This window comes from Diuraphis noxia, unplaced genomic scaffold (genome assembly GCF_037042655.1).
Source record: "Diuraphis noxia isolate RWA-SAM2 unplaced genomic scaffold, SU_Dnox_SAM2 contig0003, whole genome shotgun sequence".
Classification (NCBI taxonomy): domain Eukaryota; kingdom Metazoa; phylum Arthropoda; class Insecta; order Hemiptera; family Aphididae; genus Diuraphis; species Diuraphis noxia.
In genome coordinates, this window is record NW_028301713.1 from 13,032,514 (window position 1) to 13,042,930 (window position 10,417).

The 10,417-nt window shown below is 26.7% G+C and overlaps 1 protein-coding gene across 1 annotated transcript; it reads left to right on the forward strand.

The window, feature by feature from the left end:
* The first annotated feature begins 4,204 nt into the window (after window positions 1-4,204).
* LOC107162641 (casein kinase I-like) lies at window positions 4,205-10,046 on the forward strand. Its single transcript, XM_015509636.2, has 7 exons — window positions 4,205-4,402; window positions 7,256-7,325; window positions 8,467-8,636; window positions 8,719-8,833; window positions 8,913-9,032; window positions 9,154-9,324; window positions 9,904-10,046. The coding sequence occupies exons 1-7, from the start codon at window positions 4,205-4,207 to the stop codon at window positions 10,044-10,046; spliced, it is 987 nt and encodes a 328-aa protein (XP_015365122.1).
* The last annotated feature ends 371 nt before the right edge of the window (window positions 10,047-10,417 follow it).

Below are 10,417 nucleotides of genomic sequence, written 5' to 3' on the forward strand. Positions count from 1 at the left end.
TGTAGCCTCTAATTTCATTTGTTTTACTGTGGATAATAATTAATGAAATCGTGGTGTATGAATAACATAACGCCAACGAAATATTTTAATGGTTGTTTATAAAATATTGCTGAACTAAATAAATTGATAGTATAAGCTGATATTAATGGTACCTATTAACCTACTATCACTTAAGGCAATAACATAGTTAAAATGTAAATTATTATATTATGCTTCGGCAATTTAGAAACCTATTTTTTGATAATAGTAACAAATTTACCGGTTTTTTTTTTTTTTTTAATTACGGTTATTTAGATAGATTATAGGTACTATAGTTGCGTGGGTGCGTATCACTCTGAACACTGTTTGTATTAATCTGTACTCTGTAGGTACTTATATACGTCTTAATAATAGAATAGAATATAATCAAAAATCAAAAATGTGTTTGTGCCTTTTTGTATTTACATTTTTGGCACCACGACCCATTTCGCCAAAAATTTATTATTCAGTGTAATTACTGTTATTAGTGGGCGGCCAACTTTTCAGCCGAAACTTACCCTTCCTTTTTCTGCCAGTATCGAGAAAAGGTAGTACTTTACAAATTTAGACAATACCTACGCAATAGCACAGAATATAACAATTAGTATTTAGTAATAAAATATATACACAATAATGTCCCGGATACCGGTACCAACCTGATGGACATTTGACGGTATAATAATACCGTATATAGTACACTATATAGTGCCACCTATCATGCATATTGCATATACATAATATTACTCGCCTGTATTTTATATTCTGTATTTATGTACAAATAGTTCTATAGCTAAAAATTAAAAACGGTGGATTTTGATTTAAAGTTTTGGAACGTATCATATTATCCATACTTAATTCCTAAAAAAGCACACTAATCGTGTGCATTAAATTAATTTGAGTTGAATAATATGAGTTTTAATGGTTTTTGTTCCTATTTTTGTTTTTCATTTAAATTTGTAACAATAAAAATCTAAAATAAAAATATAGTTTTCAGAATAATATTATTAATATTGATATTATTGTTTCAACACAAATTACGTTACGCTGAAAACCAAATTCTACTTTAAAAGGTTAAAAATACCTAAAATTAATTTAGATAACCGTGGACAATATTAGCTTAACTGTGTAAACTGAAAATTCATAAACCACTTAGTCATTGAATCGAAAAAATATCGTTGACTATATACAAAATAAACATCCGTTAGACCTTTTTAGTTTATTAGATAAGCATTGAAAATTTAAATTTAGTTGCAGAAATTTATTTTTTGACAATTTCAAATTATTTTATCTGTATCTATACTTTATTTATACAAAAATAATATTTGGGTACAACCAATGAACTAATTATTATAAACGCTTAAAGTCAATACTAGAATTTGGTAAAAATGAAATATTAATAGTTTATAACGAAGGTCTATATTTTATGTAAATATAAAACGTAATGCTACATCAGGCGCGGATCCAGAAAAATTTAACAGGGGGTGCTCAAAAAAAAAAAAAAAATTGTTACACTACCTTACTATTTATTTAAATATTACCATTTACTATTTGATTTATTAGTGCTAACTTTTTTTCCATAATAATTGTTATCGGTGATTTCCGCCGTCGACGCGTGTTGTTACATACGAGTATACTTCGAAAACAATTAACAATAATAGTTATTATTGTCGTATGTGACGGTGATAACGAAAAGCACCGATATTATTATTATTATTATTATTTTTATTTTGAAAAATAACAAATAATTTAATTTATAACATAAATTTATTTTGTTGGTGGCTAAATGACAGGGGGTGCCCGAGCACCCATAGCCCCCCCCCCCCATGAATCCGCGCCTGTGCTACATTGTTACTCAACACATCATGCGGCCTTTCAATTTACTATTTAACATTAAACGTTATTGCTCTTTTATTTTTAAGTGTTTAATTTTTTTTTTTCATATAAATAAATGTATTTACAATCTGTAATATAATAAAACAATAAGTAAATTTGAAATTTTTTACAAGATTCGGAGTCTTGAGTAAAGGGTGCGTCCATTGACAGTACTTCAAAGCGTTATTGATCTATAAAAATTTTGTTAGTTAGTCAAATTAGTTGATTTAGTGTTTGTCATTAAGCATATATTATTTTATAACTAATGAAACTGATAGACATTTCGCCATTAAATACTTTTAAATACTTTTTTTTTTCAAAAACATACAATCTGTACATCATTAATACAATAAGAATATAGACTAAAAGTACAATTGACAGGCAACATTATTTTGATAAAAGGACCCGGCCCCTCCATTGATGACACTTCCTATGATTACTTAATTATTATATTTAAATATTTTTGTTTTATAAATATATCCATTAAATATTTATACAAAAATTTAATGAATAGTATGATTACAAATAAAAGTCTGTATTTATGTAAAAGGAGAAAAAATTGTTCGAATTCTAAATAAAATGTTGAAAAGTTATGTCTTGTATATATTATTCATATATAGTGAAACATAATATACTATATGTTTACATAAAGATTTTATCTCAGTTTATTTAACTTTATACGTTTGTTTCTTTAACGAGATACATTTTATTTTATTATTGTTATCATTATTTTTAAAACGAAACAATTTATTGTCTGTGCACAGAGGAATACAACAAAGTTCCTACACATACCTAATATGAATAAAAAAAAAAAACAATTTTTCGAAACATATTCAAAATTTCGTCGTAGACTCTACATACATATATGAATATATAAATATTATTGTAGATTAAATTAAACTCAATCTTCATATACAGTTACAAAGTTGAAAATTATAAGAATATTTTTTGTTAAAATTTAAAATTTAAACTGTGACATACCATCAATATTATATTCATATTATCCAATATATTATGCATTGCTAACACCTTCCTTCTTAAAATATAACTCTGATTTATAAATTCATCTTGTAAGTCGTATAACTTTTAAAGACGACTGAGAGAGGTATACATCGTATTGCATTAATTCATATTATATATAATGATTACAACTCGTTTAGGTCTTGGTATGTAAAACGGAGATATTACGAAATTAAATAACGTTTCGATAGTAATTTTTCTCTACCATTTCGTTTTAAACAAACCTTATAACTCAGCTATAGGATGACATAGGTATACTGTGTGTGCGACACTAGACACGACAGGTGCGTGGTGTTTGATCGCGGGTGTGGCTAATGGATTTCTATTATCTGAGGACAAGTGGCAGATTTTAAACAGAAGTTTTGAAATGGAAGTGCACAATATCAATTTGAGTAAAACAAATATTTGGGGGTTCGTACACCGTGACATTCTGCAATCGCGGGGTATGGAGCACTTACAACTTCGGCGTGGGATCCTGAACTCGCTTACAGGGATTTCAAGGTGTTTAAAAACACACACCCTAGACTCTAGAGTTTTATTTTTACGCATCTATATAATATGACGTAATCTTTTTAACGGCAAGTATCTATTAAAAATTAAAATATTCAACACGTGCAACACACTGGATGAGTGAAAAATACATTTTCATTCGCATGCGTGCTATACAATATTAAGTCTTTGGATATTAATTCGGTTTCTAAGTTTCTAAACGAGTAGGTATAGGAAAACCATATTTGAAAAATATCCGTATAAGACATGTTGTTGTACGCATAGATCATAATATGAATTTTTGATAAATACAAATATTATGCAATGTGCACATTCAATACTCAATAGAATATTATAATTATAATTGCTTGCGTATCGTGACCGAAACAATATTTATAATTATAAATAATATTTATTATTGGACCCGTAACATCGTGTAATAGTTATAAGTAAACTAATGAACAAAACAAAAAACACATACCTAGGAATAGTTTTTTATTCATATCCACATAATTGTAAGAGTGCTATAATATGTTTTATTCATATCAGTTGTAATTATATTTTACTATAGCAACGACTTTGTTAAGTGTATTAGTATGCTTTCACATTTTGTACAATACGAATAATCAAATTAACATTTTAAATCAATATAAAATATCAAAACAGACACATAAAAATTACTGAAATCTATCACATCGGTTAATACGTCTCGATAGATAATTAAGGTAGCTGTAAAACACTTAGTATTAATTATTAACATAATAACGGTATTGTTTCTGATATCACCGCATTGGATGGATCTTAGATGTCACAACAAAAGAAAACAACGACATCGGGAATCGTTCAGCGTCCTGGTTTAATTCCAAAAACTCCCGTCAAAAATTCCAAAACAATATTAGTGAATTCCCACTACAAACTTGGTAAAAGAATCGGCAAAGGAAATTTTGGGGAGGTTCGACTTGGAAAAGACATAAGAAACAATGAAGACGTTGCCATAAAAACAGTATTTTCACGATCATAGAGCTATAATAATATTAAGAGAAATTAACAGATTTCAACTGCTACCTATGACGTTTTATATATTTTTGAATTATTAACTGATTGTCAAATTAATGGTAAACACGACAAAGTTGAGATTATAATATAGACATAGACACTAGGTAGGATCCATTATATTGCTCATAGAAGAGGTATTCAGTATTCGAAAAACATACTCTTTAAGTTTCTTTGTTTTTTTAATCACATGTATGGACATATAGTTAATAATGACATATTTTATACTAGAGAACTTTGAACATATAGTTTTTAAACCATTCATTAAACTAATATCGATAATTCCGTAAATCAACAGTTAATAATATTATACCTACAGTCAAATTATGTTATTCAATTATTTTTTATAATGAATATTGATAAAAAAAACACAGTAGTCTCTAAATAAATAATATTAATAATAATAATAATAATGATAATTATGATGATGATGATTATAATGATGATGATAAATAGTAACAATAATTCAATAGATCTAATATATTCATTGTTAATTGTATTAGGTATAGATCACTCTTGTTATTATTTTATCGTCAACACGTGTGATAACTGATTAACTGGTACTCACAATTAAATGTTTTATTTCCACTCAAAATAGTCAGAACTGTATTTTCAAAAAGGAATAATTAAAAAATTTTTATCGTTTATTTTAGGTCAGACCCTAACTCTGTATTTCAAGACACACTCAGTTTAATACAGATATGTCATTTTCTTCTTAATTTCATATTATGACAGACAATTATACTAATATGACACAAAAAATATAAAATTCATCTATTAATATTGGTTTCAAGAAGGTACCTACTAAAATAATAAAACAATATGCTGAAATACTCATATAATATATCAAAATAATACATTTTAAATCAATCGAAAAAAAAAAAACTTATTATGCTACATAAGTTTTGGTACTTGTAATATAAATAGTAAATTTGTATTTATTTTTTATTCATCATCCAGAAGTTTTTTCAATTTTCTAAAAATTACAAAGACATTTTAAATATTATTTTTTATGTCAATATATTATTATTATACCACTTCAAATCATTTAATAATAATAATAAAAATAAAAAACTAGAGCAAAACACATAAAAACAAATTAATTCATAGTTCCGTTAGATATATATTAGATAATAGCACAGTAAAATCAAAACTTCTCTTTGATATTGATCATAAAAAACTTGTAAAACTATATTTGAGATAAATTCAATTAAATTGCGTTTAAAATACTGTGATTATATCTGTTCATAAAGTGGTTCTTAAAAGGTACAAGTAAATATTGTATCTACAATTATTAAATTTAAACAAACTATAAAAATATAATATACATATCTTATTAGTTAGTTTAGTAGGTACAGTAGATTTAAATTACTATTCAGTTTTTTTATTCTATACCAACTATGAAATCGGGAATGAGTTGTAAACCCGTTCTGTACTTCTATTTAGCTTTAGCAATTAAATACTTATTTGGTAGGCCAAAACATACTATTGATTTGATAAACATGTTATTGTCTAACGATAAAATATTTTCTGGCCAAAGAATTATATTGTTATGCACCTCGCTTAAAGATATCATTTAATTTATTGTTTTATCGACAGTTGTATAATATTTATAACTATATTATATCTGATACAATACTTCCCATTTCATTTTAAATAACAATGATTACCTGTAACAGTGTTATCAACACAGTTCACGACGCTCACGTGTTATTTTGATGCACTAATAACCATTTTTTTTTTTTAGCACTGCATATTAATTTAAGCACAATGTATTTAATTAGGTAGTATAACGTTACTCAATTATAGACTGTAATTCGTTATGTTTATTTTAGACTGATAAATCAAACATACATACAAACCAGGGAATAGTCATGCTCTTAGAGTATGCTTTCTTTTATAAGTCGATTAAAATCAACATGGGACTCACATGAACGGTGATCTATTAATTATTCAACTATGAATTATCGAATATTTCTGTAAACATGAACTTCGTTTTTTATTATTTTGTTTAATCTTCATTATTATTTGTGCAATTAAATTTTGCATATTTACAATGTTTGATTTTCATAAATAATTTGTTGTTAGTATAGAAACTAAGTTTCAAAGTCAATATTTTATATTTGACTTAATCATCTATAAGATACCTATTTAAAGGCACTCAAATGCAAAAGCACTCACCACTTACATTCACTTGATTTTTCTATAATCTTTCTCATTTAATAAGGGAAATATTACAAGAAGACATCAGCGTAATACCGTAATATTTTTTTTTCTCTTACAAACCCTCAGCCATGACCAATAGAGATAAAATGCATTCAGTATGTAAAACCATTTTCTTAGAGAAATCATAGAGCAAAACCACCTTTTTCAATAACTATTCATGATAATATTTTATTATTTAAGGATTTAACAAAAATTTGTTTTATTAAGTTTGTTTTTATGGTTTCATGTTTTATTGTTATTTGATTTTATATTTCTACTTAAATAAAACATAAAAATTAAAACAAATACATATGAGACATATGTCATATTACCCTCGACAATATTTCTACTTAAAATTTTTGTAGTGGAGGAATTTTACCTAATATTACTCAAAAGAATAAAATAAAAAATGATTTTGGTTAAATATTATACATTTCTACTTCAGATATCTTACACAATTTTTTTTTTTTTTTTGTACAACCACACAAAATAAATAAATATTTGTAGTATTAAATCAACGTTTTTATATACATATTAAGTTGTATACAATAACAATTACTAAGATCGTAATTAATTGTTCTTTTTTTTCTTTTTAAAGGAATCAATCACAGCAAAAATACCACAGCTCATGTTTGAATATAACATTTATAGACAGTTGGGAGCAACGGGTAAGTAATTAGAATCCAAAACTGTGATGGTAAAATTTGAATAATGGGTTACCAAATTTTAGATAAAATAATTTTAGTAATATTCTACATTAAGCTCGCCTTGAGTACGCATAGAGTGGTGTGTTTAGAGGAATTGAAATTTTACCCTGAAGTTACATTACATGTCGTATTTTTCAAACATGTATTTCTATTTGCTTTATTATAATATAATACATAATAGTACCTATATATATATACATCAAAATGAGAAAATGAAAAAATTTAAATATTTACAATAATGCTATTAAATATATACAAACATTAATGGATGTGACTGATTGTCTTGAACCAATTGTTGTAACTATAAATGGTTCACTCATATTCTTTGAATTTTGGAGGATGATTTTAACTTAGACAATGCAGATCATCCTATATAGGAATTACAAATTGGATCACACCTGAATTTCGTTTTGAGTCACTAAAAATTCATAAATTATTTTGTTTGTATTAAGGGTTGCCATTGGTTAAAGAGAAAAATGAAAATAAAAATATAAAAATGTAACATACTATAGACTTGTAAACTAGTCCACCTATTTAATCAAAAATTTAGAGATAGTTCTGAAAGATTTGGAAAAAATTTAGAGAGGACACAGTCGAATGAGTTTAGAGAACGAGCAGATACACCAACGCCGATTTGATTATCCCATAAACTCATGTACCAACACTAAAACTGAAATATGCCAATATAGCGCCATAGAATAATTTTTTTCATATTTTTATGGTTAAATTCATGCTAAACAGCTAATTTATGTTATAAACTAGTTAGCGTATAGGTAGGTACATACTAGCATAAATGTATATAGCCGTGAGACTGCTAAACATTAGGTACATAATATTATAAATATTTTATATTTTATATGTACATGGTATTGTATTAAATTTTTCTATCCTCTCGCTACATAGCATTTCATCCATAAAATATCATATTTCATCTCTATATTTTTTTGTAGTCAATTATAAATTTGAAAAATATATTTATCCTCAAGTCTTGATATTATCATACTTAATTATGATCCAAAATGAAATTCCCTTCCAAAAACGATAAATTATTATTGTATGTTAAACATTCTGATATTATTAAACTTGAAACATTATTACGTAGATAAAATGCATAAGATGAAAGGCATACCAAAAGTTTACTGTTACAAATTAGCTGGAACACAACACAATGCTTTGGTATTGGAACTGCTGGGTCCGTCTTTGGAAGATTTATTCAACAATTTTGAAAGGAAATTCACTCTGAAAACTGTCCTAATGGTCGCTATACACACGGTATTATTGTCAATAAGTTACTAAATACATTTTAAACACTATTTGCCACGTCATGTCGTAATTTCAACCGATTACTTTATAGTTGCACAGGATAGAAACCGTGCACGAAAGTGGCATAGTTTACAGAGATATCAAGCCCGAAAATTTCGTCGTTGGCAGGAATCAGTTGAACAAAGATAATATTATTTATATAATAGGTGATAAATATTCTTCGCTGATAAAGTATTGATTTTACTTTTAAACGATAAAAAATTTACCAGATTAAATAATAAACAGATTTTGGATTGGCAAAAGAGTATATTGATCCAAGAACAAAAAAACATATACCTTACAGGGAGAAAAAAAATCTGACCGGTACTGCTAGATACATGAGTATAAACACTCACCTCGGAAAAGGTTGATTAACATAACAATAATATTATGTTAAAATATGATAACACTGCGTTCAAATTTGTTCGCTGTTGTACAATTATTTCTATACGTTCTGCATATAATATAATAATCATTGTCATTTCAGAACAAAGCCGTCGCGACGATTTAGAGTCCCTGGGCCATATGTACTTGTACTTTGCTCGGGGCTCTTTGCCTTGGCAAGGGCTGAAAGTACAAAATGCAAAAGATCGATTTCAGAAAATCGGCGAGATGAAAAAAAACATAACGATTGATAGCCTTTGTGAAGGTCACCCCGGTAAAAATTTTTAAGTGTGATATCATAAATTGAAGAAATATCATAAACATAATATTCTAATGATAAATTTAGAATAATATGTATAGGTATAATTCTATATAATATCATAAACAATATAAATCGCTCACTGTTGTATAAAATATTATACGCTGCGATGAATTTGTTAGCAATCTTTGTGATGTTATCCAGAACTGAATGAACTCAATTAAATAAATCGAAAAAATACATTGCTGTCTATGACTATTATATAACATAGTGTTTCACTTTTTAGCTTCAAGTTCCCAAATAGTTGAAAAAAAAATTATTTGTCATTGTCCTCTTAATAATTTAAATTTTAAATATTCGTTTCTGTTGGATTTCCGATAAATTTGAAAATATGATTTTACGACGAACACGTAAAATCCTAATTTTCCCTATAAGGAATACTTGTCGTATCACTATTATACAGATCTATCGCAACCTATATTGGGAACATAATGGCGCTAGTAATAGTTATTAACAAAGACAGGAAGTAACCGCTTCCAAATCATCTCAAGTATTGTACAACGAATTGAAATAAAAATTACTGTGTATTGTTAGAAATGGCGGAGTACATGCAATACGTCAGACATCTTGAATTTTACGAAGAACCCAATTACAGATATCTCCGACATATTTTTACCACCGCCCTTCATGAAAACGGATTTGAAGACGATCAAATTTTCGATTGGATTGGCAAATAAAAACGGTGCCTACTTATAACTTTTTTACTATATATATTATATAGATATACAATAAAAAAAAATAATAATAACGCAATTAATAAATTCTAATGTCGTATCGTTTTTCAGACAAAAAGCAAAATTATCACAAACATATAATATTATAAACTATAATAATAACAATGATTATTATTTTACTCGCAATATTATGTAGAATTGAAGAAGCTTCTGTTTTGTTTTGTTACAGATATATGCGTATTTGTTAAACTGCATAAATACTTTTGACTGCAATACGTTGAAATAATTTAATACATTATGTAAATGATAAATACAGAATAATATAGTTAATGTATGCTTTCATGAAAATGTTTATTCTAGAAAATCACTATAGA

Excerpts from the sequence above, each read along its gene's own strand:
- LOC107162641 (XM_015509636.2), top strand. The coding sequence starts at position 4,205 with ATGTCACAACAAAAGAAAACAACGACATCGGGAATCGTTCAGCGTCCT. Across the intron at positions 9,033-9,153 it reads AAACACTCACCTCGGAAAAG|AACAAAGCCGTCGCGACGAT; the intron begins GTTGATTAACAT and ends TTGTCATTTCAG. Across the intron at positions 9,325-9,903 it reads CCTTTGTGAAGGTCACCCCG|AAATGGCGGAGTACATGCAA; the intron begins GTAAAAATTTTT and ends GTGTATTGTTAG.